The sequence below is a fragment of the Xiphophorus couchianus genome, chromosome 20 (assembly GCF_001444195.1).
Source record: "Xiphophorus couchianus chromosome 20, X_couchianus-1.0, whole genome shotgun sequence".
NCBI classification, from domain to species: domain Eukaryota; kingdom Metazoa; phylum Chordata; class Actinopteri; order Cyprinodontiformes; family Poeciliidae; genus Xiphophorus; species Xiphophorus couchianus.
The window spans coordinates 143,209-170,005 of NC_040247.1; the positions used below are offsets into that span (position 1 = coordinate 143,209).

The window sequence follows — 26,797 nt, forward strand, 5'->3', positions numbered from 1 at the left end:
AGAGAGACGTAAATAATGTAAAGGATTGTTTGAAGTTGTTAAACGAGCGTGGTGAGAATATTCCCCGTTTTGTTTCGCACTACCTGGACGACCTTCCACCTGTTGGTTTCGGCAACATTGATGCCTCGGCCCTGCTTGGTAGAATGGAGCGTCTGAGCCAGGAAGTCTCTGTACTAAGAGGAGCTATGGAAGCTCAGGCTACTGTGAGTGAAAATCTTGGACGAGCGACGGTGGATCTGGAGCGCCGGCTGACGAATATTGAACCACCTTATGAATCCAGTCGAGCTAATGAACCCGTGCATGGATCGACGCAGGCTGAGGCGGAATTGGAAGAGCTACGTGGGAAAGACGCTAAACAGCAGCAACCAGAAGACGCCTCCAATCAACAAGTCCTGTCTCCGGCTTGGAGTACTGTTTTGAGGAAAGGGAAGCAGAAGCCCCAGAAACCCTTGAAGGGAGCAGTGTCATTGGAACATGGAACACAAAAGCGGGAGCAGCGCAAAGGAGGAATTATTGGCACTGGCACAGCGACTAACATCCCAGTGGTTAGAACCAAGCTGGTAAGTGTCTTTGCTACGAAATTCTCTCCCGACCTTGATGCTGACACTCTGAGTGCCTATCTAACTGAGAAACTGGGCCAATCGGTGACATGCAGGAAGATAGACTCGATGCGTAACCGATTTAGCTCGTTTCATATAACTGCAGAGTGCTCGGAAGTTGCAGAAGTATACGATCCTAAACTCTGGCCATCGGGTGTGTATGTGCGTCGCTACTTTGAGGCGCGCAGACCAAAAAATAACAGCATCCGTTTGGCTCATATGTCAGAGACTGGTATACTGCAGCAAGACAACGTATCTGCATCTGTAGCACCGCAAATGAGCGACGGCCACGCAGATCCTGATAAATAAATGACTGATATTAATATTGTGTCATATAATGCGCGAGGTCTGCGTGTTGGACACAGTGAAACAGACAGAGCGCGTCGCCTTGTGGTGGACAAATTACTGGAGACTTGTGATATACTGTGTGTGCAGGAGACATTCTTAGCTAAACAGGACCTGGAGAAGCTGAATTGCATACACAAAGACTTTTACGGCGCTGGTGAATCCACTACCGACCTTAGCACCAGAATAATTCGGGGAAGGATAGCCGGTGGTGTTGCAATATTATGGCACAAAAAATATGATCAACTGGTTGAAGTGATTAGACTGGGTGTGGATTGGGCCATAGGGCTGAAATTTACTTGTGGAGACAAACATTTTATTGTTTTAAACATATACACACCTTATGAATGTCCTCAAAACGAAGACGAATTTCTTAATAGACTGTCTTTTATTATGTCTTTTATGCAAGATAATCTATCCACTTGTTTTTTTATTGTGGGGGATTTAAATGCAGATGTTACAGATAAACATTCTACATTTGCTACGCATTTAATGCAATTCTGTCACAGTAATGCCTTAATTCTTTCTAGTAAGGCACTTTTGCCTAACAACAGTTACACCTATATTGGTGAATCATGGCATACAACTTCCTGGTTAGATCATTGTATCTGTACAGCTGATGCTCATGATTCCATTCTGGGAATTCGTGTCAACTATGACCTTGCCACCACTGACCATATACCATTCTCCTTATGTGTAAACATGAATTGCATACCTTCTGTTTTGCCTGTAGACTATAATATAAGTACAGGAAAAATAGCATGGGATAACTTGACTGAAAAAGATCTATCAGATTATTGCTATCAAACTAATGACATGTTCAGCAATACATACTTACCAAAGGGAGCAATCTCATGCCGTGATATGAATTGTAAAGACCCTCAACATGGTATTGAGTTATGTACTCTGTATGAGAATGTTGTGAAATCCCTCCTTATCTCAAGCAAGCCACTGCATAAAACCATCTTGCATAGCACCAAGCCGGGTTGGAACGACTATGTAAAAGAACATCATGCAGAGGCCAGAAGGGCTCTTAAAGCATGGGCCGATGCAGGTAAACAGAGACATGGCCCCTTGTTTGAATACAAAAAACAAGCAAATGCTAATTTTAAACATTTTTTAAGATTCATAAGGAGACGTGAAAATACTATGAGGTCTGACTCTCTTGCTAGAAAGTTAGGAAATAATAATGTTAAGGACTTTTGGAAAGAAATAAAGAAAGTAAATAACTGTAAAACGTCACTTCCATCTACTATTGATGGTGTTACTGGTGTAAAAGAAATCACTCAGTTATGGAAAGAGCACTACAGTGCGCTGTTTAATTGTGTCAAAAGTGACATTTCTGACATAGGAAGAATTCACAGTAATGAGAATGTGATTGTATCCCCACAAGAAATATATCATATAATTATGACACTGAAAGACAATAAGGCCTGTGGGATGGATAACATATCCACTGAGCATTTGAAAAATGCAAGTAAAAAACTCTGTGCATTACTCTCTATGTGTTTCACTGGCTGTCTAGTACATGGTCTGCTACCTAAATCAATGTTATCTGTCATTCTGGTACCCACTATTAAAGACAAAGTGGGTAAGATTAGCTCCTTGGAGAATTACCGACCCATAGCTTTAGCTAGTAGTTTGTCGAAAGTTTTTGAAAGAGTCCTTCTAAATAGGCTGGAAGAGTTTCTTTTGACCTCTGATAATCAATTCGGTTTTAAACCCAAACATGGTACAGACATGTGTATTTTTGTGCTACAGGAGATTTTAGATTTGTATAATTTGCGCAACACCACAGTATTTATGTGTTTTATTGATGCTTCTAAAGCATTTGATCGCGTGAATCATCAAAAATTGTTCTGCAAGTTAGAAAGCAGAGGTGTACCCAAATATCTAATTAGAATAATGGTCTATTGGTATGGTCATCAACTAATGTATGTCAAATGGGGTAACTCATTGTCTGACTCGTTTAATGTTGGTAACGGAGTAAGGCAGGGAAGTATATTGTCCCCTTACCTTTTTAACATCTACATGGATGAACTATCAAAGCGCCTGAATTGTTGTAAAACAGGCTGTGTAGTTGGTGACCGCACAATCAATCACATAATGTATGCGGATGATTTGGTAATCTTATGCCCATATAGTGCTGGCCTTCAACAATTACTAAGGGTCTGCTCCCAATATGGATGTGATTTTGATGTCAAATATAACGCTAAGAAAAGCAATGTCATGATTGTTAGAAGTAGAGCAGATAAGCATCTGATAACCCCTGACTTCTCTTTATCTGGCATTGTCCTCAATATATGCAATGAAATTAAATATCTGGGACATTACATAACTGATGACCTATCTGATGATCGTGACATTTGTAGGCAGTATTGCATGATGTATGCACAGGCTAATATTTTGATCAGAAAGTTTGGTATGTGTTCATCCTCTGTGAAGGTAGCTCTTTTTAAAGTTTTCTGTACTTCATTTTACACAGCCCATCTATGGCGAAGATATAAAAAAAAGTAGCCTGCACAAACTTTATGTGGCATACAATGATGGCCTGAGGCTCCTACTCAAAGTGCCTAGATGGAGCAGTGCCAGCCACATGTTTGCACATAACGCTGTTCCCACATGTGCAGCTGCGCTCAGGAATCTCATGTATAAATGTATGTGTAGATTACCCGTGTCATACAATAATATAATAGCAATTTTAGTAAACCCTGTTTTTAGTACAGCGAGATTTTTCTCAAGATTGTGGAAACATTGGCGTCATCATTTATTTGTGGCTCAGTGACTGTCATGTTTCTTTTTGTTTGTTTTTTTTTTTCTTTTCTTTTTGTTTTACTATGGACCTCTTTTGTGTCTGAAATAAAGATTGATTGATTGATTGATTGATATATATACATATATATATAATTTTCATCACCTAATTAAACCTTAAACCTGTTCTTGTATGAAAAATTTGATTAGTTCTGGATAAATGATTGTCTCAGCTTTCATAATCTGTTAGAATTACAATGGATCGTAGATCAGTTATCAGTTCTGCCTACATATGATTAAGATCATAAAATAATTTGATTTAAAAAAATGTGTTACCAGAACATGAAAAAAGTGAAATTGCTACTGTTCATGTTCTGTTTCACTGTTTTTCTGAACAACATGCTGGCCTGCTGAGGCTCCCCTCATCTCTTGCTGTTGTCCTGTTGCCTGCAGCCTGTGAGAGCCTCTTGTCCTTTTTAAAGTGGCCTCTGTTGTTCTTTTCTGACATGCTGCGCTAACATCAGAAGCTCTTATCGTCTGACCACTGCAAGCTGAACCTCCACTTTCCCCTCTCAGCTGCACATGGCCTTCAGCTCAGTCCTCTCTTTCAGTCAAATGAGAAAAGGTGGGCGGCTGCATGAGGCTGGGATTCCTTTTATTTTGCTTGCCTTATGTTTTATTAATCGGGGAGCCTGTTTATAAGACATTTTGTCTCATTCCGAATTCAGAGCTGTGAACGAACTGTGAGAACAGAAGAGCCAGCACCTGGCAGCTCACACCTACATGCAAGGAGTATGTGAGAACTGTCTCCATAGACACACAAGTCATGGAGCGCACATTCCAGCTCACGAAAGGTGTTCCTATAGTCTGGAAAGAAGAAACAAAAGAAAATGTATTTCACTCATACAGCACATCTCTGTCTCTGCAGGAATGCAGCATGTGGCACCGGTTAGGCAGAATCTGGGTCCTGAAGCTCACAGAACATGGATTCTATCTCTTGCTGCAGCCTCTTCCTCCATGTGTTTAATTCATGCCTGTTTTTAGTAGGGGCTTATCTCAACTCCCAGAACCGTTTTATTGAGAGCAAAGCTCGGGTTCTGGGTAATTAAGAACACCAGTAGGTTTCTTGAGAACCCAAGATCAAAAAATTGCATGAAAAAAATACTGAAGAGGACCTGGGTGGACTGAAAAGGCTAGAATTTCAATTTTGGTGGAATCCTGTTCACATGTTCACCGATTTGCAGATTTTCTGTGGAACGGAGCTTCAAGTTATTTGTGGAATAACTTGGAGCTACTGAATATGTGCTCTATTCATAGATTCATGAAGCACATAAAACTTCAAAGAAAATGCAGCGTAGGAAGTGGTGTGTTTACAAGCTAATATACAATGAATGTGAATATTTATGTGCTATAGTTATTGCTGCTGCTCTTTTAGACCGTAGGGGCCAGTGGGTGGCCATGGCATGTTGTTTGTGTCAAAATTAAAACTATTGCACATCCAACGGTGTCTCCTTCCTTCTGGAAAGAGGCTGTATTCTTTCTAAAGCTAGCTACTGATTGACTAATAACAGCTATCGCTAGCAAATTACGAAACAACTTGCATTAGCTTTGGAGAGGCTAGTGAGTAGCATGTCTAGGCTGGTTAATCTCTTGATTTGCCTTCTTCCTCTGACATCCAATGGCAGAAGTAGGCTAACGCTAACATTGGCTAGGTCAGGATTAGCTTTGGAGAGACTGGCAACTAGCTTGCCTAGGCTGGTCACCCACTGGATTGCCTACTAACTGTGCTGTCCATTACCACATATATGCTAGTGCTAGCATTGGGTTGACAAGCAATAGCCTTGCAGAGGCTGGTGGCCATCGTGCCAAGGCTGATGATTTGTGATTTATACATTTTTCTTTAAAGAACATTTAATCGAGAAAAATGGTTGGTGTACAATCTGCAGCTGATATAAATTAGACATAATGACTTGTTCTTTTGACAGTTTATTGTAATCCAATTTTTCAGTACCTTGAGCATCTTTAATTTGTTCTAGTTTATTAAGAACTAGAACAAATTAACCATCTTAGACTCTTCAAACATAGATTAGATTATTCTACACTGAAAGCAGACTACTTGAGACCTAGTTTGTACTTTGCGAATATAATGTCCTGTGATAAGGAAGTAACTACCAGTGGGTGTGTAATAGTCTTTATTTTGGCACTGGTAGCGTGATGGGAGAAAAGAACCAGAGCTAGGAAATCAGGGTAAGAGAGATGCAAGGGGTTATTGAGTTAAAAGGAATGTTGTAAGCTCAAGACATCGTTTCTAGCGTTTAATGCAAACACAACTAGAACCTGAAATACGTAGGTGCAATGATACCTCTTCGACTCTGATTGGCTGTACCCTCGCTAGTCCGCCTACAGACCAAGGTCTCAGTTTGTTGAAAAGAAATCTGTTGAGGTTTCAAAGTATATGTGAACACCAAGCAGCCCAGATACCACTCCAGAAGCAGGAAACAGACTATAGCGCAGAGCATTCTGGATAAGTACAACCAAAACAAATGTGTGTATAGCACCACCACAGGCAAGGAGGTGAACAGGTTGTGGAAGGGTTTGGTTTGTTTTACACAGTGCAATGTCAAAGGAACCACATCAGCTGAAAATATAACAAATGTTGTAATTTTGGTCCCCAATCCAACAACATTTGCTGGACGAAGGTGTGAAAAAACCCTTAGGTTCTGCTCTGCAGTAGAGTATTAATCTCAAACATTTTAACCAGGTTTATTCAAGCTAAAACAAAAACCTTGAATTAAAAAAAGCTGAAAACCAAACTAAAGAATTGAGTCTTTTTGTAGTCATCTAAACAAACTCAAACTGTAGTACTTTTGAAGGGAACTAAGTAAATGCAGCAAAACGGGGTCAAAAAAGTATAAGTGAAGCAGTCAGTAACGGTCGCCACCAGAGGGCTCCACTCTGCAGATGGGATAAATAAGTGAGGTGACTGTCACGGCTGGCCTGGTACCACAAGCAGCAGATTTGTCTGTTGGGAGAGATCTGCAGAGATAGGGTCAAATGAATAGGATAGGGACAAATGGAGTGTGCAAGGTCGAACTTCCCACTGAGTGAGGATGCACAGTCACTGGAGTCTGGATTACTCAGCAGCCTGCTCCAGGGTTTGCGATTGCTGCCTGACCACTGTACAGGTAGTGTTAGAATGAACATCACGATATTTTGAAACGAAATCCAGTAAGATGTGGATAAAAAGAATAAGCCAAGGCTTTATTTCCCTCACTTCCTGGATCCTCATACAGTATTTTTAGACATGCTGCAGGCCCCTCAATTTCTTCCATCTTGTTTTTGTTTCAAAAGACGAGCTGCAGTGATGAAGGCATTAACATGAAGCTATTTGAAGTAAGACTCCTTTTATATTCCTATAGGTGCTGCTGTGTATAGATTTTACCCTTGAGTCTTGGTGGCATTGATTCTTTTAAATTACTTGGCTAAGATTGAGTGGCTCAGAGGGGCGTTCAAATCATATCTCCATATTTTCTGCCGAGTCATCTCCTGCGTTGTTATGCTCTGTGCAGAGACGTCCCTGGGTCCCACTGACTACAGCACCCTGGGGTGAATCACAGAGAGCACGACAAAGCATGACATCATCCTGGACCAATCTAACAAGAGGACACAAGCACTATTATGCAGGAGGCCGTCATGTGATTCGGAGCAGCAGTAGCAAAGAAACAGAGCAATAAGGGTTTTTATTTCTGCACACAAAGGCAAAGCATGTCAAAATATCAAGAAATGTGAAAGAAAAAGTCCTTCAGTTTTGTCAGGTGCACCTGTGTTTTGTTCCAAAGGTTAATCCGCCATTAATCCTCTCTAAAAAGCTAATGAAACAGGGGTTTGTGTTCAAAGTGTGGCTATGTTAAGAGTCTGACAAATCAGTACCTTACCTGAAGTGAATAACTCTTCGTTACTTATGCCGCGTTCAGATTTGAGTGATTTGACCGTCTGGTTTACGTGCAAAGTCTTCGTGGACGCGCATCCACAGGTATATCATGAAGTCTCACAGTGCATCTGGTGCTGCACGTTTTGACTTCTCTTAACGGATGTCCATCGCAACTGCTGCTGGAGTTGTTTAGTAGCTGGACACGGAATATCAACCAATCAGAGAGACTCCGCTATATGACGTAGTGGCCTGTAGTTGATGTCCTGGCAGGAGATGTAGGTACTGATGTGGGTTAGCAACCTGTGAAACTGGGCTTGACTGAGACGAAAGCACCGTTGATAGTGACCTTCGTCAGCAAGTGGCTAAGTTGTGAAACTCAGAACATCTCTGAAATATCTAGTGAATTCAAACATGGTGCAGAGGGAACTGACAAAGACGTTGTCTTGCTTTTTGTAAATAAAGCCAAGATACTCTCTCTACATTTCATCTGCCATTGTAGAAAGAGGCCAGCAGAGGAAAATAAAAGCAAAAGTCAAGAGGCTCCTCCCAATGCGTGGGACTCCACACTTTCAGACGCATTTCTAGAGCAATTTTGATGCTCAACATCAAGCGCCTGACTTGTGCACAACCATCCAACTCGAGGCCTGGGTCGGAACCCAACATTATGCTTTGTTTCCACTCAGCGGCACGGTGTGACGCCTAACATTGCATCATACTAGTGCAACAAAAAAAAGTGACACAGTAGTTTGTCACATGCTTATCGCAAGCAGTGACGTTATTTTCCCCCTAATATGGGCTATATTGTGATGCTAGTAGCTCCGTATCATACCATACTGTACCGTACTGTACTATATTGTCTTGTACCTTATCGTACTTTTGTCCTATGGACCTACCACTGAAGGGGGACCAGGAATAATGTGGTACGGGTTGGTTTTATGGGTTGCTTTAACAATGGAAACAGACAATATAGCATTCTGAACCACACCGAGTTGATTTTACCTCAGTTTAGCTTTGTGTGGGCGTGTCTGCTGTTTGTGAGCTAAAATCTGCTAAAATTTTATTGGAATATATTGTACCATATTTTTTTTATATATTGCTAGTAATTAATAAAAAGACATTTGAAAGAAAGAAAAAACTGATCCCTGATTAAATATTAAAATTTTTATGTTCTATATGTGTGATAATTTATATGTATTTTTTAATGCAAATGCAACAACTACTACTGCTAAAACACAGTTCTGTATTTAATTATTCTAAAATAATATTCTTATTTAAATCATGATCGGTTTCCTTTTGAATAGGGCGTTTCGGCTGGAACCTGTGTATTCAAGAGTTTCTGCTACAGCCATAAATCTGAAGCTCAAACAACATTAGCTAAGAGAAAAGAACGACAAAGCTGCTTATCTTGGAACACTGGAGGTTCATTTCATTTCTGAAATGATCTGATTGAACCACTGTTGTGTTCAGGTTCTGCTAAAAGGAGCTGGCCTATCAGTGAAGCTATTCACACCTAAAATAGCATCTCAATGCTAAATATGTAGCAGCAGCACAGACGTCCTAACGCTAATGTTAGCATCCATCTTAAACACATCAGATATCTTTGTTTTTGATCTCATATGGTCTTTTATTCAATAATTTGGCAGCAAGTCGAGACCAAATAATAATTTGGTTTTGAATTGAAAATGCTTATTTTGTGAGTTTGAATAGTTTTCGATTAAATGCGATGAATTAAAATCAATGAAAATTTTTAATTGAGACCCATCGCTAACACGAACATAAACGAATGAAGGGATATGGCAAGATCTAAACTGATACAAGCCACTATAATAAAATCAAAGCATAAATATGAACACAGAAGAGAGAAATCAAACCAAAACATCCCAGCATTGTGACAGTTTTATTATGCTTTTTCTTTTAGAGAAGAGAGGAGAACTAAATGCAGAGAAGATGGTAGCAAGAAAAGATGTGATTTAACTGCTACAGTGAGAGAAATAGAGAAACTGGATGAACCCATCCCCCCAACACTGTCTCCCCTCCTCCAACACCGACGACAGTCTGCGGCCTCTGCTGTAACACACTGTTGACATGTTACAAATGCTGCTCAGATTTGCACAATCTGTCAATCATACAGGCAGAGTTAAAAATAAGTCAGTAAAGACTTAGAGAAATATGTGATGCGGGTTCCTTCCTTCCATTACCCTCATCCACAATGGCACTGCAATCATTCATACTGCTATTGTTTTTTTGTCTAAATAATGTTTTTCGGCTCTAGCGGCCTTTATTTGAGACATGGGGCAAAGGTCAACCGGCCTGTACTCAAACCCGTGACGGTCGTACATGTCGGGCGCTTGAGCCCTTCACCATCGCCACATCCTGCTGATGAAACTGTCTCAGTGTGTTCACATACAGTAGATGTGCAGCTATCTTGTTTCCGTCCTGTCGGGGTTTCGACAGACTGGGAGTCTATCCTCACGTCTGTAAATATCCAAGTATCTTCCCGGTCGACGAAGAAGCGGAGATCTACCCAGCAACTGCACTCCGCCGCGGGGGGGCAAACTACTTGACATAAGCTGTCAGCCATTTACACATTAAGTATCTTTTTATGAATGTTTCATGTGCTGACCTAAATCCTTCCAGAGCTGAGTAAAAGCAATATGTTGCACACGGTGAGCCCTGCTGATCACTACGGGCTGCATGGAAGAGCAACTCAGACCACCCAAGACTCAATTCATTTCAGATATTTGTTTTTTTTTACAAAACACACAGTGAGAACAGAAACAGTGTAGCGTGGAACAGTGTAGCGTGGGCTCTGTCACACGGAGAAGTGCTTTACTCCCCATGGCAGATGTAATTAAAGCAACGCTTAAGCCCAGAGAGCAGACAGAAAGGCAGATAGGCGGGGGGCAACTGAAGGGAGGAAACTGCAGCTGCAAAGATCAGTCTGCTGAATCTGAAGCACTGCTTCCTAACTCCCGTTAGAGCAGAAGTGGAAACCTTCCATCAGTGCCAGACTGCGGCTCTTGTGGGACTCTAGCTCACCTTGTGGAAGTAAGAATGTGACGTCAACATCCACAATAAAAATAGTCAGATTTTGATTTCATAAGTTTTCTCTTTCTCCAGTTTTTGAAACTTTACATCATAATCCTGAAGCAACACTTGTCTCTATGGATACAGGACTCAGGCTTTTTCTGGTTTATACAGATTTTTGGTTTACTGTGACGTGAGGTCAGGGTGGGCAATGTAGACTTAAAGCAGGGTGTCAAAAGTGTGGCCTGGGGACCAGATGAGGTCCTTGTTGAGGTATTTCTCCTTTTCTGTGGCCCTTGGGTGGAATCTAGCAAATGGAGCTGTTGCAGATCAAGACGTTTTGTTTTTTCTTTGTATGACATTTTCAATGACAAATTTATGTCTTAAATGATACATTTTAGGTACAAAAAAAGTCATTATTTTTGTTTGCTTCCATGTTAATCTTATAGTAAGCAGGGCCAAAAATCTTCAGTGACTTTTTTACTTGAAAACAGACTTAATCACACCTAATGGCTAAAAGGAACTAAATACAGTCAAAGGTTTTCAAAGACAGTTCTCATTTTTTGTTGCTGGGATTAAACTAAAATTGATATCTTGATCCATAAGTTAGGAAACTGTACAAATCTGAGATCCTTTTTCAGACCTTTTTGTTTAAATGTTCTTTGTTGCTGAGCAGGTAAAAAGAAAAGAATTCACCAAAAAAGCACTGCACATATTCATTGAAAAATAAATAAATAAATAAATAAATTGTGATCCCTAAGTGTTTTCAACTTGGCAGGTTTGGTCCTCAGTGCAAAACGTTTGGACACCGCTGACTTGGTCATGATGTTTTGTGGTACTATTGTGATAACGATAAAAGAACTATTTATTCCTTCTTACTTAGGTAACTGTATGTTAACTGTACTGCATGAATCTCCACAAACACAAATATTGCTCTTTAAAAAATGTGTATCATGCATCTTTAGAACTCCAGTTTCATAAAGAAGTGTAATATGCATCACTAAGCAACAGCAAATGGATTTTATCATTTTTTTAATTTATTGATACTCTTATTGAACAACAGTGGATAAAACTCTTATCCAATAAATACTGACAGTTTTGGCGAGCTATGAATCATTAATTGGAGTTTGTTGTGAAAATGATGAATGAAAATTCTTATGTTTAGAAATTTGCCATAATAAATGATGCAATAAACGCCCACAGCTTCTTTGAGACTGACGTCCTGAGTCTGATTTTAGCCGGTCCTCATCATCTTTTGCCTCTTTTCCACTGGGAAAAGGGGCATTTAAGGCTCTATGACACAAAAAGCAGGAACAATTTGTCCAGATTGCCTAATAAAGAAGCTTTGAATCCAACAGAAAAGAAAAGATATTAAATGTTTATCCCCATCTATGTGTTCATCCATCCATCTTCGCTCAAGGGGCTCATTCATATGTCTAATGGCCTTATTTCTGCAGATTTTATTTTTTAAAAAGTACATGGTAGTTGTTAACCAAAAATAGTAGTTGATAAACACCAAAAGCAATTTTTAGTTTTTGCCTTTCCAAACCCGGGTCAAGTGTCGTAACGGGTGGATTTAAAGGAGGAAAAAAGAAACGTTCAAAAACAGAACCAGGCAGGAAACAGCAGACTAAATAAAATAACATATGGGCTAATCCAAAACGGTCAGGAAATAAACAATAAAGAAATGATCAGAATAGAAACAAACACAAATGAAACTAAGAGTCCAAACAACTGCAGATTATGACATAAGGAGGAAAATTATGAATTACAATCTCTGGCTCATATTGTTGAACTGCTACTTCTTAAATCAAGAAATAATGTCATATCTAAACAGCGGTGTTCTGAGTCAACTGAAATATTTGACTCTGTTGAAACTGAGCTACCTTTACCAGTCATGTTATTTTCACTCAGTTCTAGTTGTTTACCATCTATATCATCGTACTGCTAGCATTATTGCATGGTAGTAACATGAGTCTGTTAAACCTTTAATCTCCAGACTGACTGGTCATTTATTGGTTGATTGCTTTAGGATTAGGTTTAGATAATCATGTTGGATCAGAAGGCTGATGATTGGGGGTGGTAAAAGGAGAGCTTGGACTGTATTTAATAAACATTGTGAAAACTTCAGTGCCTCTGGTTATATGTCACTTTTTGAATGGTACTTGGTTTTGACAAGTTACTCAACGTTTTTCAGGTAGCACAAGCTTGCAGTGCTCAACAAAAATACCTCACAACAAAATACCTCAAAACTTCTCCATAATGAGGATTTCTGCATTGTAAGAAAATTACTTTGATCCAAGTTATATATAACTTGGATCAAAGTAATCTGTTTTTAAGTTATCTGTTTAACTGAGGATGAGAATTTACTGTCGGAGACAAACCAACAAACGGAAGTGATCGCAAAAGAATGGATGTTTTTAGTAAAAGAATATGCTTAACTAAAAAACATATTAAACATACATTTAAATTACAACTTAAATGTAATTATAGTTGTGGACTGTGACCTAATGATATATTTGTAATTGTTTGAGTGACAGTGGTGCAGTCGCTGTGTTTCCATTCCAAATGTGGACAAAATCTGGTGGATATTCCACTAACATCGAAAAAAACACAATTCCACAATTGCAGTGTTTCTATAAGTTAGAAACATGTCGTAACGGGTCTGGATAATTTTTTCATATGAATATACGTATATCCATATGTTCATACGGATATATATTCGAACATACGAACAACATATTTGTGTGAATATGTTTGTTCATACAATAAGTCATTACAAAACATGCTGAGCCATCAGACAAGACAAGAGTTTCTTTGAAATTTCCATTTCACAAACTTCAAAAAGTCAAATTGCGCAATTCTGTGGTCAATGGAAATGCAACAACAATGGGCATATTGTAACCTGTCCAGTAAAATAACTGCTTATGAAAGCAAGATGAAGTCTCAAAGCTCAATATTTAGTTCTTGGGCAGACAACAAAAGCCAATTTGAAGTCTCCCAGTTCTGGTTTCTGGCTAAGAAATCAGTCAGTACAAACTTCCTATTACACCAAAGCAGCACTGGGAGTCCTGGCCTCCTTCCAGGCCTGAAGCGTCCCCTTCAGAGGAATCCCAGGCATCATGTTTCCTGCTCACATGCGTGGCTCAGTGGAGGAACTTTCTTCCCCACCACTACGTCCTCCATCTGTCACGATGACATGGCAGCAGCTCCACGGCCGAGCAGGCATACCTGATCAATGATTCAGCATATCTGAAGGGGAGCAGGACCGAAGCAGAGCCGCAGCAGGGCTGCTGGAAGTCAGGCAGTGGAAACACACTGCTGTAGTTAAACTCTGACTCAAATGATCATCTGGAGCGCTAACAGAGCTGTTAGGTCATGAGCCAATCTGGTAAAATAACATTTGAAACAGGCTGATCTTAATTTAGCCTTATAAAAAATGTAGATTTTTTTTTGTTTTAAATAGAAATTATTTGTTTTTTTAAAAAAAGTGATCTTTTGCCGTTATGCATTTTAAAACATAATATCTGATGATCTAATAAAATGATCTGTAGCATCTCACCATTTGGTAACTTCATTACCCAACCTTTTAGGTTTTATAGAAAGAATAATATAATAATGTAATCTAAAAACGTTGCTTTATTCTACTTTGTTTCTTTATGTTATCTCTTTTTGATTTTTAATTTCATATCTGTATTAGTGGCGGGACTCGATTAAAAATTTTAATCAGGTTGATTGTAGAGTCTGTAAGGAATCGGTACATTAGCAAAATAAGCATCATTTTCAATTCAAAACCTGTTTTGCTGCTAAATTACTGTGTAAATAGACATATTAGTCCAACAACAAAGATATTTATTGTTTTTAATCTGTTATTTAGGTTCTTCAATCTTCAGATTGGAGCAAAGTGTTATTTTATCCATTCAGCTTCAGGAACGTCTGATCATTCATGGAGCTTCTTTAGAAATGTGGCCTGTAGATGCTGACATTAGCATGTGGGACAACTGTGCTGCTGCTGCTACATGTTTAGCATTGAGATGCTACTTCAGGCTTGAATAGTTTTGTTAACTCCTTTTAGCCTAATATCTGGTTTTTTTCAGCGTCCAATCAGCAAGTTTTTCTTTTTAAGCAAAAATAAAGCTCCAGTGGGCCAAGAGAAGCTGCTTTGCTAATGCTTTTGTTAGCAGATGTTGCTTGTGCGTCAGGTTTATGGGCGTTTGAGAAACGTGAGAACACAAAAGGTTCTGACTGGAATCGCCCCATTACAAAAAGCGATTAATTCCGCTAAAAACGTGACTGCATTAAAATCTATGTAGTTAATTAATTTAAATTAATGAGTTAAATATCTGGCACTGACCTGTACATAAGAGATTTAAAGTTCTGCTGGTTTTGTTATTTTTATTGTTACCTTGTGACAGAATAGTCTTCAGTTCAAATCCTGGCCTGAGGTCTTTCTGTATGGAACTTGCTGGTACTTTGACTTCCTCCCACAGTTCAAACCAGGTTTAATTGCTGGTCTTACTTTTTTTTTTTTTTTTTTTTTTTTAAACTTAAGTGTTGGGAGTCATGTTTTTGTGTCACAACTCACCTTTGACCTTCATTCCTTCTGCATGCTGCCTGAACTCTCTCCATAAATGGTTGGTACATAACGTCATCCACATTTGACATTTCTGCGGCTCCAACCTGCCCTCCTTTCCAGCAGACTCAAATATCTGGATGTTTGATCTGGTCTTGGGTTTATACTAGGCTCCAGTCCTGACTCATCCCGACTGTGCTGGTAAAGTCAGAATAGGCAGAAGATTATATTTATTATCCAGACATTTTCACTGCGGCGTGTTTTGTTTCTGAACTTTAGAGCGCTTTGCACGTGAGGTTTGCAATCAATCCTAAAGAACTTTGGTGCATTTTTTCCCATAAACGGACATTTCATAACTGCAGGTCTGAGCAGTTATAGTGCTGATGCTGAGGGTGTTTCTCCAATTTCTGCCATCTCCCATGTGACTGCACACACTCTAACACACACACACAGCAAAACTCTGATACATATAGCTTAGATTTATTGCACGTTGATCTCTAAAAATGGTGAAGCTTTCAGCTATTATTGAGTTGACGCTTACTCTAGAAAGGTCACATCAAGTTATGTTGGGATAAGCACGTTTATGGTTTGTCTTTTTTCAGTTCAATTCAGTTTATTTATGTAGTGCTAAATCACAATAAATGTCATCTCATGATTTAAGAGGCATCTGCAGAAAACCTGCCATTTGGTGATTTTCCAAACTTTAGAATGTGTCTTTTCTTTACTTCTGGAGTTAAAGATTCCTCTTTTCTGCCTGTCACATTTATACAAGATTTCTGTGTCGATATATTAACATTCCTTTTGTGGTGATATAATTTTTTCTAAACTAAAAATATCACTTATTTTGAGTCAGTTAAGAAAATGTTTCTGTTTAGTTAATGTAAAACCCCACAATTCACTCAAACTCTGGTCGTTCCTGAATATTTCCAGGGTTTTAGAATATGTACATCTGCAGCTGCAGGGCATAACCGATGGCAGTTTGTGTCTGCCCTCCATCTTTGGCCCTAAGTATAAAATGAAGTCCTATAAATATTGAATGAGTTTTGAGTTGAGCTGCATTTCCTACATCATTGTTAATACTCGTTGCTTACGGTTTTTGTCCCTGAGGAGACGTCCACACACTGATTTTATTATCTCTGATGTAACACAGCCTTCCCTGTGTGCTGCCATTGTGTGTGTGTCCAGCTAAAAGGTCGATCAGAAACCACACAGGGTTTGTTTACATTCGGTTTATTGCTAAGTGAATAATTAACAATCGGTCTTCGACTAGCCGCTACGTTAGACACTATGGCAATATATAGAAAAGGGATATTAATAACAATTTGTATCAAAAATAAATCGTGACATTTATTTTTAATTTTAACACATTAGCAGAAATTCTACATTGTCAGCTTTTATCGCCTAATGTAATTTCTACTGCCGCAGAAAATCGTCTTTATTTGCCAGTAATTTGTCTTTTCTTGACGACTATGTAAGCAAAAAATTCCCCTTGATATTAAGAGATTTAAAATTGCTATAAAATGCCAATCATTTAATCTTTTTCAGAGCTTCTTACTTTCTTCAATTCAGATGTTTTCATATGTCTCCTTATTAATTACCTTTTATGCTGTATGACACCTTTGTTTTCTTTTAGCCATTTTAGCTCAGGCAGGAAGTTGGTCTTGAGATTTTGTTGAAGAATTGAGTTAATATTGCAATTTCATTCTTGATATATTATCACTCCGACTGTTATTTATGACTTTATTATTGTCTTTTCCTACTTATTTTTGTATGACTTTGTCATAATTTTATTTTATTCTTATACAACTTTATTCTATGAAAAAGAAGCCAATTCAATGAGGCTTAACCTTAAGCCTCATTGAATTGGGTCGTTCAAATTGCCATGAAAATGTTGAATATGAGTTGCATATGAGGGGAAAAAATTGGATTTTGGTTGCATTGCCTGCTGTCTACACTAACATAATGTATTTGGGGTGGCAGAAGAAGACGCTCACCCAGGGAGCCTTTCGTGCAAGAACCGCCACTGGTCTCTGCTGTTCGCTTCCTACTCTGGCGCTGAATGTCTGCTGTTTTGTTAAGATAAAATAAAGTTTTACTTAAAACGTTTCTAATATCTTTGGGTTGTATTTGAGCCGTGAACCTAAGTAAAACCGTAATTTCTCTCATCATTTTTAGGCGCTGAGTCTCATACTGTCTGTTTCTCAGCTGAGCTTGGGCGTGTGTGTAGGAGTGTGTGTGTGTGTGTGTGTGTGTTCCATTTTCCTCTCCCTCCTCCTCCCGTCGGGAGGGGCGGGGTCAACATGACGTTACATCAACACGAGCAGCTAGTTGCAGATGTAACACCGGCTCGCGCGCGCTGTCCCTGCGGCTCCAGTCGGAGTTAAACCGAAACGTTTCGGACTTTTGGCGCAGGTAGAGACGTTTATTATTTGTATATTCATCTTATTTTCTAAAGCGTACAGGCGTTGTGGTGTGTTCCGTTACTAGTCAGTTCTTGGAGAACCTATGAAGTGAACACGGAGAGCTGGAGGAGCGCTGGATACCTGACGGCTAATAGTGAGTTTTGATCATAATAGTGGTGCTGAATCTACCTATGTCCATAAAGTTGTCCTTTATGAGTGTTTGATTTGAGAATTCCCGCAGCTTGTCTTAACTTACATAGTATTTCAAGACCAGGTCTTACCTCTATGTTAAAACTAAAGTTAATTGACACAGAACGTGAGTTTTTGTTAATGAAGTTGTGAAGTGACATTTCCATGTGCTCTCTGTGAGTGCAGTAATGGTAGTAGTGAACATTTGCTTACAGCAGCGATACCGTCTACAACATTTGACTTATCAGGAGCCAGTTTTTTTCTGGATCTTGATATAATTTTCCTACGATTTTTGCACTGCCAGCACCCCCAACCTAAAATGAACAACCCCCGCCCCCCGACCCGTACATCTGCTCCACTTGAATATTTCAGGGCGTCTTAAAAATTAAAAATGAGCTTCTCATTATGCATCGTTTACACGCTGGGCTGTGATTGGCTGCGGCTCCATGTCTATCCGTGTGGCAACAAGCCTTCCCATCATCCACCCAGCAACTCCGTGTTCCTCATGCCGTGGTGATTTCTCTGCCTCCAAGGGCCTTTTTTTCTGCAGCATCCAGCGTGGTAGCTATGGAAACAACAGCACTGACCCTGGGTGAGCTTGTTACAGTTACACTGGGCTTGACCTGGATTCCTCACCGCATCCCAGGCAGGGCGGCCACGGCTTGGACAACTGACCCGCTTCTCACATTGATTAGTGATCAAGCAGCTGAGGCGATAATCCAGCACATGTTTATGAAGTTCTGATTGACCTTACTGCTGTTTGTGTACTTTGTGAGGTTATCTCTTCAGGTCTATGAGGGTTTCTTAAAGCGTGGAGGGAAGACGTACTATCACTGTGACATGAAGCATTTCTTATTTTCCTATATTCAGTGTGCTACTAAATTTAACTTCTTCGGTTTCTTGCTTCCCATTCATCATGTGCATGAATGAACGTTTTGATGTGAAGATTCTGACGTCTCTGCCCCTACACATTCTTCTGCTTCCTTATCTTTTAGTATTTGGAGACCATATTTCTCATGTTTGAGTAATGGATAGATTTATTAGCAACCCTGATTTTTAAAAAAAGTAAATATCTTGCAGAAAAAAATGTTGGGGGAATAAAAACATGATTAAAACTAATTGTTTTTAATAAAAGAAACTGTCTAGCTACTACTGGCAGCCCTCCGGTCAGTCCCTTTCACCAGTAGGAGAACACTCAGTATTCTAAAATTACACTTCACAAGGTTAAGGCATACAGAGAGGCTAGAACTAATGACAACATTCACTCTAACAAGGTTAGAAGTTAGATAAATTTACTCAGATCTCCTTAATTTTGTGAAATCAACCAATTTTTACAAGTGAAACCGATTTTATCCACAGATCTGATGAACCTCTGCTAATGTCTGAAAATCAATCAAATGTCCCCTTTTGCTTCGCAGTGAGAGGGCTGACTGACAGACCACCAGGTCACATCTGAACATGCACGGTTAACAATAATCACGCCACTGTTTCTGGTTCACATGGCAAGATTTTAAAATTGTCTGACAATTTTCAAAACCTGAAAGACAACACACATGGCAATAAAAAAATGTCAGGTATAACAGATTTGGTTGTACAGTGCATGGTGTCGAGCAACATACCACACACCAATTTCTCCGACATATCAACAGTCAGAGGTCAGATGGAAAATATCACAAAACCTATTGAGACCAAACAAACAGAGTAAACAAACATGGCCGACTGGGAAGAAGCAATGGTGACCGTTTGTGGACTATTTAGCAGAGACAAAAAAAAACTATACAAAGAAATCTCTGCTGTCCTTCCATGATTCCGTCACCTCAGTTTCTTATTAGCTACACGTCACATTCAACAGGCTGCGTTCACGTTTGTGCTCGGGGTACAACACCACACACGCTGCTTCACCACACCTAAACAATTCAACATGTTGGATATCTTTCAGATCAGAGCGGTCCTGTCGTCCTGCCAAGAGGACCATATTACCCTTAACACACCACACACAGCATAAGGATCTCTTAAGATTATCTTTAGAGCCATGCCAATAATCGCAGCGTCCATAAGATGGTAAGAAGGGGGAAATCGGGACAGACATTGGCATAAAACTCTTGTGTGAACAAAGCAGCTCTAGTTCCCAGGCTCTTTAGAGCAAAAACAGGTCCACAGTATAGCAGATCCTCCGCTATACGTTAGAATGGGCATGAGTTGTCCTGTGTTTCATGCCATGCAATTCCGGAGTATCTGTTGCTGAAAGCCTCGTCTTTCTCTTATTTGACCAAAGAGAAATCCTTGCAAACTCTACAGTTTGTATGCTTGTAATGGCAGGACAGAAAATGTTTTTTTCTCTCTCAAACAAATTGGTCGATACGTTGGTAAGGGTTGTCATAGAGACTTGATGACCCATCAATCCATATTTCACATCAATAATTGTGCTCTTATTGATTTTCTCTTTGAGCATTTCTCAATGTAGGATTTTTTCCCCCTTGACCCAGTGTCCTCTAATTAAAGGGTGGATTTAAAAAAACATGCTTTTGATATAATACAGTAAAATCAGAATTATTTAATTTTATTGAAGCATTTTTTTCACCAAAGGTGTCAGTAAATCTGTCCATCAAATACTTATATTCACCAAATACGTGAATTCTTCACGATGAATCACAACAAATTCCATTTTAGTTTTTGCACCAGTTGTGGTGCAAAAACAAACAGATGTTGTGGATGAAGACGCTGCCGATAGAAGCTAAAGGTGGCTCTGCTCATGGAACTGCTCGCTGGCTGCCCACGACTCAGCTGCAGGCTCCCTGAGCTGTCAGCTTGTTGTCTGAGCCAGACTGCGTAGGAGTTCCTATTTCTGTCCGTTCTCCAAGCCATCCTCCACCTCTTGCTGAAGCATAACAGAAGTCAGCTCAGTTAGCCTCTGTGGATTCTGCCTGCCTGTCATCAGGATGCTGCTTATCCCGCCGACTTGGATGTGTCAGGGCGCCCCACTAAGAAGGGAAGCAGCTGATTTGCTCTGTCTGTGGCATGAGATCAAAGTATCCTTAAAGCAGTTTGTCAATCAACATGGAGGAAATCTTCAGCTATTTCGGTTACCCAGCAGAAATAAGTGGCACATGTTCATTTTGCTGCTGCTTGCATGTTGAGTGTTGGGTGTTGAAGACAACTAAATCCAGCACTTGCTTGATTTGAACACTTTTTTTATTGGGTTTCAAAAAGTCTTTGGAGTGTCTTTTTCAACTGTTGTATTGTAGATTTGCTAGTGTGTTTGGTATCACTGTTCTGTTCTTCAGCTTATCATACCTGATAGTCCAGTAGTCCCGGTTTGATTGGGACCAAAATTTCAACATTTGCTATATTTTCAGCTGCTGCTTGTGGTTCTCTTTCACACTGCAGTGTGTCAGATGAACCAAACCCTTTGCGTAACCCCCCCCACACACACACACCTGTGAAGGCCGCTGTACCAAGAACCACCAAAGGAAACACAAATATCTGAAGGAGACACTCGGTGCAACTTTCTTTTTCTCAAAATGTAAATAGAAATGGAATAGTGTCATATTTTATCAGTTGTAGGATTTAGGTCACATTTGTTTTGGTTCTGTTGACCCAGAATGCCCGGTGCTATAGTACGTTTTCTGCTTTTGGAGAAGTCTTTGGTCTACTTGGCATTCACATATGCATTCGAACCGCGCCAGAGTTCACTTTAATTGAATCCAGACCTAGGTTTTTAGGCGGACTAGAGTTCACTGTTTTGGTTTGCATCTGATTAAGCGTTCACATCTCCCCCAACGAAACAGAGTTTGTCTAACAGAAAATTTGTCTAATCAAGCTGGACAAATTAGCTTGATTAAAGAGAGTTTGATTAAAGCAGGCTTAACAGGGCTGGTGGAATGGACTCCAAAAAGGCCAAAGACCAAAAAAGTGAACTCTGGTCCACCTAAAAGAAATAAATCCAGGTCTGGTGTGGTTCAAATTAGGGATGCAAACCATTAGTCAACTTAAGAGTAATTGTCAATGAATGATTTATTAGATTAAAATTAGATCCAAAGGATAAACTTCTCTTAAACCTTCTTTTAGTGTAGTAGTTTGACCGCCATCCAGCACACGGTGGCAATGGTCGTCCAAAACCATTTGATACAGAAATAAAGATGGCAGAACTATCCCAGAATGGGAAAGAGAATCAGTCCAAACAAAGTCTGGTGTTGGATGCAAAATACACTTTTTGCAGTTCTGTTTAGAAATATTAACACTCGACAAACTCCTTGAGTTTCATCTTAATAGGTTTGCTGCATGGCAGAGCAATGTCAACTTCTCAATAAAATATTACTGAGTTGATATGAAGGCGAGGATGTGATGGCGACAGAAAAGTGGAGAACATAACTCAGAAAAATTGTAACATTATGGAAAATGACATGGTGTCAATAAGCATGGTTAATTTTGAGGGCTGTGTAGGTGTAATAATGTGATAAAATCACAAATTCCATTTTATTCAGTCAGTATTTAACACAGGTAACACAAAAATGTTTAAGCACAATGATGTGCTTCTTTTTTAAAATTCAGTATATGAAAAATTTAGCTCTTCATGTTATGAAAAGATGGTCGGCCCTCTTGATATAAAAGAAAACTCGGGTTTTTAAGAAAGTGGCAGCTTATCAATTAATTGTCGATTGATAAGACCAATCAACTGTTGATGAACTAATTAGTCAATAACTTCAATCCCTAGTTTGAATGCGTATGTGAATGCAAGCAGACAGGAGACTTATTCAAAAGCAGGCTCATGGTCTTTAACCAAAGACAAAAGAGAAATACTGCAACTGCTAAAATCTGACATCATTCATTTTTGTCAGTGTCTTCTTCAGAGATCTTCCTGTTGTTTCCTTTAGATAGGGTTAGGGTTTGTTTTTACAACAGCATGATGTCTAGCCTTGCTGCTGTCTTGAGTAGTCGTTCATTATTTGTGTCGTATTGAATCTCTCCCACTTAAGTTCCTGGTTTCAAGCAATATCGACAACCAAGGGGCCTGTCAGATTGATCTATTACCAAGGAATTAAAGTTTTGGACAGAAAATCTGTCAAATTTAATCATCGCCATGTTCCCATAAATCTAGATATGATGAACTTTGACACCGTTTTTAAACTTTATCAAACTTTGTTTACTATACATATTTTAAATATTCTGCCTTGCTCCTGTCAGATCTGTAGGTCTAGTAACCTCTTTTGGTCAAACGGCTTTTTCTCTCTGAGACATGAATTTGTGGAATTCTTAATATCAGGACTTGAAACTGATTGCAGACTTGGTGCCTTGTTCACATGAAGACTGATGCAGTTTCTCTCAGAAGACCAGTCCTGTAGACATGATTAGCAGCAGCCCACGATGGTTTTATGATGCCGTTTGTTTCATTGTGCTCAGTTTTAAGGTAATTTTAAGATTTATGTTGTATATAATATTTTATCTTGCCATGCTGTTTTACTGTCTTTGTTAAAAGACTTTTTGGCACTACTAGCCTTCACTGGACAGTAAATTGCCAGGAAACGGGGAGGAGAGAGAGGGGAAATTGCCCCAGCAATTGAACCCAGGACGACCATTTTGAGGACTTCAGCCTGCTCGTTGTGCTTGTAGTCTACCAACTGAACCACCCAGCCCAGCACCTCCCGTTTGACTGCCTTTAAACTGTTTTATGTTGTTAGAGGTCCTTCTTGGGATGTGTGTTGCAAATGAGCTTGAGGCCATAAATGTTCTAGTGTTTCTTACTTATGATTACTGCCTGTTCCTGTGCAAGTAACCAAGAAAGAAAGATCCACCTTTATTGATAGGCCAAATTGTCACCAATACCTGATCTAGAATTTATTTCAATATTGGGGCAGATACAGACATTCTACATCCACCTCCCAAAATAGTCAAATCTGTGAGTAGTGCCAGCTGCAGATGTCTACACTGATCCTGAGAGAAGCCAGTTGTGCTGAAGCTGATTTTATTTATTCCCGTGTCGTTTTCCAAAGCATTCCATTGTGAGTGGATCTCTGGCCCAGGAAGACCCTGTCTGCCCTGAAACCATGTGAGTCACGCGCGGACAATACGATTCTGTCTTCCTCTCAGGAATTAGACTAGATAAAGCATTCAGAGCCACCGACCCACTTTTTCCTCTGTCACATACTCGACCAATTGTGTTAGGAGAGGTTAAAGAAGCTGTGAGGGCTTTGAGAAGCCCTTGATTGTTTTGTCTGCATCCTGTTTTAAGATAGCTGCTTTCTGTCGTAGATGTAATGGACCAGCAGAGGGCGCTGCACTCTGATTGCCTGGTCTCAGGAATCCGCACGCCTCCTGTCAGACGCAACAGCAAGCTGGCGAGCCTGGGACGCATCTTCAAGCCATGGAAGTGGAGGAAAAAGAAAAGTGAGAAGCCGAGGCCCCCTGGAGGTGAGCAGTGAGACAGACTCTGGTTTCCTCCTGCGTTTTGGGGGATCAGCTGGAGGATGGGGAAGAACGGAGCATGCTCTTGCTCACGGTTTCTCATTTTTTGCCAGACACTCTTTGGGCCAATTTTCATGAATGTTTGTGTTGTTCAGTGGCCGAGAAGAAGGCAGCTGTACAACAGAAGAGAGATGAGCTCTTCAAGCGAAGCCCTGGGGAGATGGAAACAGGTGCAAAACCAGAGATTAACGCCCTCCCCTCCCCTTCACCAAGCATGCACATAAACAGTTCCAGGCTCATCACAGTCTACTTGCTCAGCCACATGATGCCCAACTTCTAAATAGACTCACTGCCATCATTTCTGTGGCTTTTACGCAGATTCGGATCTCGCTTGTGGGGGGAACGGCGAGGATCCTGACACCCCGACCCAGTCAGACGGCGAGGACAGAGACGAGGATCTCATGGCTCCCCTGGCCAGTGCCAGTGAGGACATGGGAAGCGATTCAGAAGCCCCAGCAGGTACAAACCAGCAGCTGTCACAGAGGGCACAAATATGACCTTGTCAGAAGTTATTTCTCTGAAAATCTTACAGTGTTTATTGGCAAATTCAAAGCTGCAGGAATCAATATTTACATTTAAACAAGAGGGAAAATTAAAGTATAGATTCATCATCGTCCTTTTCTTTAGCCATAAACTTTAATGCATTGTATTGCGATGGTATATAATAGACCTACAGGTGGTAGTTCAAAATTAAAAAAGAAAATTCTTATGTTTAGGTGTTTAGGGTTGAGGTACTATACCAGTGTGTTGGCCTATTATTCTTATCTGAGCGTTATCACTGCTCAGATAAGTGAGCAGTGATAACACTCAGTTTACAATCTGAGCGTTATCACTTAGAATCAACAAATGAAGTTATAGAGTAACTTTAAAGTTTGTTCCCATATTTGACTGTCAAAAAGGTCTTAAAGACAAAAAGACAGTTTTCTGTTGCTATGTCCCACACAAGATTGTAGATGTGCCTCCATTACAAATATGAGGACAACTTTGTTGTGCTTATATAACACGCTTTAGCAATTGTAGTGTTTTCTTTAAAAAGAAACACAGTTAAAATCACACATTAATAAATGCTGCACCATCATCATCCAAACACTTTCTGTCATCGTCTTTTTCATTTCCCCTTGCAGAAACATTCGGTTGTTGATCACATGACTTGTGCAACAAAGGGTTTCCATTGCAGTTTTGTGAAATAGACAAATTTCAATATGGCCAAAAAACCACCTCCACCCAGCACCGAAACGAAAGTTTGCTTCCATTTAACAAATTGGTTTTTGAGATTTCAAATTGCGCAATTATATGGTCAATGGAAACATAACTTTCTGCACACCACTGTAGCCAAATCTAATTGGTGATATAACACACTGAGTAACATAGTCCATGAAGACATTCTCTGCCTGGCTTTGGAGAATGACAAGAACTCTAGAATACTAGAATTATGGCGCTCTTTATGCCAGCATGTTGGAGTCATTATTTAATTTCTCTTTGGGATCAATAAACTATTTTTTTTATTTTGAAATTGAAAGGCTGGACGTTGAATAGAGAATAATAACATGATATAATTGATTGTAAATAAATTGCTGTTAATTGAAGTGAGATTTTTGTGTTCAGTATATTTAACTAGAAAATAAAAGTGTGCAGTAAAATTTGTTTCCTGAGAGGAGATGGTCCACCAGGTGGAGACAGAGACTTCAGAAACAAACCAGGCCTTGCTCCCTTTTCAGTTCAAGATGTGGAAGAAGATCCGAAGGCAGCTGGAGAAATCAATCGGGGCGAGGACGAAGACGCAGAAGACGGGAACGTGTCACTAAGCGACTCCAGTGAGGAGCGGACGATGGAAACGGCAGAGGCTGCTGAGGCAAAACAGGAAATGGTGGCAGCCAAGCCCCAGAGACGAGCCAGCACCCCTCCTCCACCAAGTCTTCCTGTCAAGCTGCTCACCAGGCTGGGCAGCTTAGATGGTGAGTTGACCTTGACGAACAGACAGACATGCGTTCTGGTACTAGTGTCTGACCGTTTGCTTCTTCAGGTGCTCCTCCAGTTTCAGTGAAAAAGTCTCCCGCCACATTACCGAGGAACTTCACACTCCCCAAAGAACCTCACGGATCCCTGCTGAGAGGCAGGATCTCTACACCCACCGGCTCTCCGCACCTTGGGGCCCTTCACCAGCCACTGCCCCCCAGCTGCATCATTGAGGAACTGCATCGTGCCCTGGCCACCAAACACAGACAGGAGAGGTCAGGTTAATGTTGGTGTTGAATTGGAATGAAAGTTTGGGAAAGTTTTTCATTTAATGACTGAAAATGTTCTAGATACAACGTCTTGGATGTGACTATACCTCTTGACCTTTTTTTTCCATATTTGGTCGCTTCATAACTACAGACGTCAGTATAGTCATAATTGTAATTGTCATAATTGATACGAAACAATTAATAGTTTTTCAGTTAGTTTTAAGAATGAAAGTCTGGAAAGTGTGTCATGCATTTTTGTTCAGTTCTCTCAGAGTCAAAACTTTGTAGAACCG

The 26,797-nt window shown here is 40.0% G+C and overlaps 1 protein-coding gene across 4 annotated transcripts in view; it reads left to right on the forward strand.

Annotated features, from left to right (window-relative positions):
• The window catches only part of phactr3b (phosphatase and actin regulator 3b), a 53,556-nt gene that overhangs the window by 5,002 nt on the left and 21,757 nt on the right, over positions 1-26,797 (forward strand). The window contains exons 1-6 of one of the 4 annotated variants that reach the window (XM_028003206.1): positions 17,525-17,638; positions 24,067-24,225; positions 24,375-24,449; positions 24,598-24,738; positions 25,998-26,234; positions 26,303-26,510. In XM_028003206.1, coding sequence (XP_027859007.1) covers positions 24,072-24,225; positions 24,375-24,449; positions 24,598-24,738; positions 25,998-26,234; positions 26,303-26,510 — 815 coding nt within the window. In that variant the 5' untranslated portion in view covers positions 17,525-17,638; positions 24,067-24,071. Of the gene's footprint in view, positions 1-17,524; positions 17,783-22,676; positions 23,864-24,066; positions 24,226-24,374; positions 24,450-24,597; positions 24,739-25,997; positions 26,235-26,302; positions 26,511-26,797 lie in introns of those variants that run through there. The other 3 variants (XM_028003205.1, XM_028003207.1, XM_028003204.1) reach the window with 3 other exon arrangements.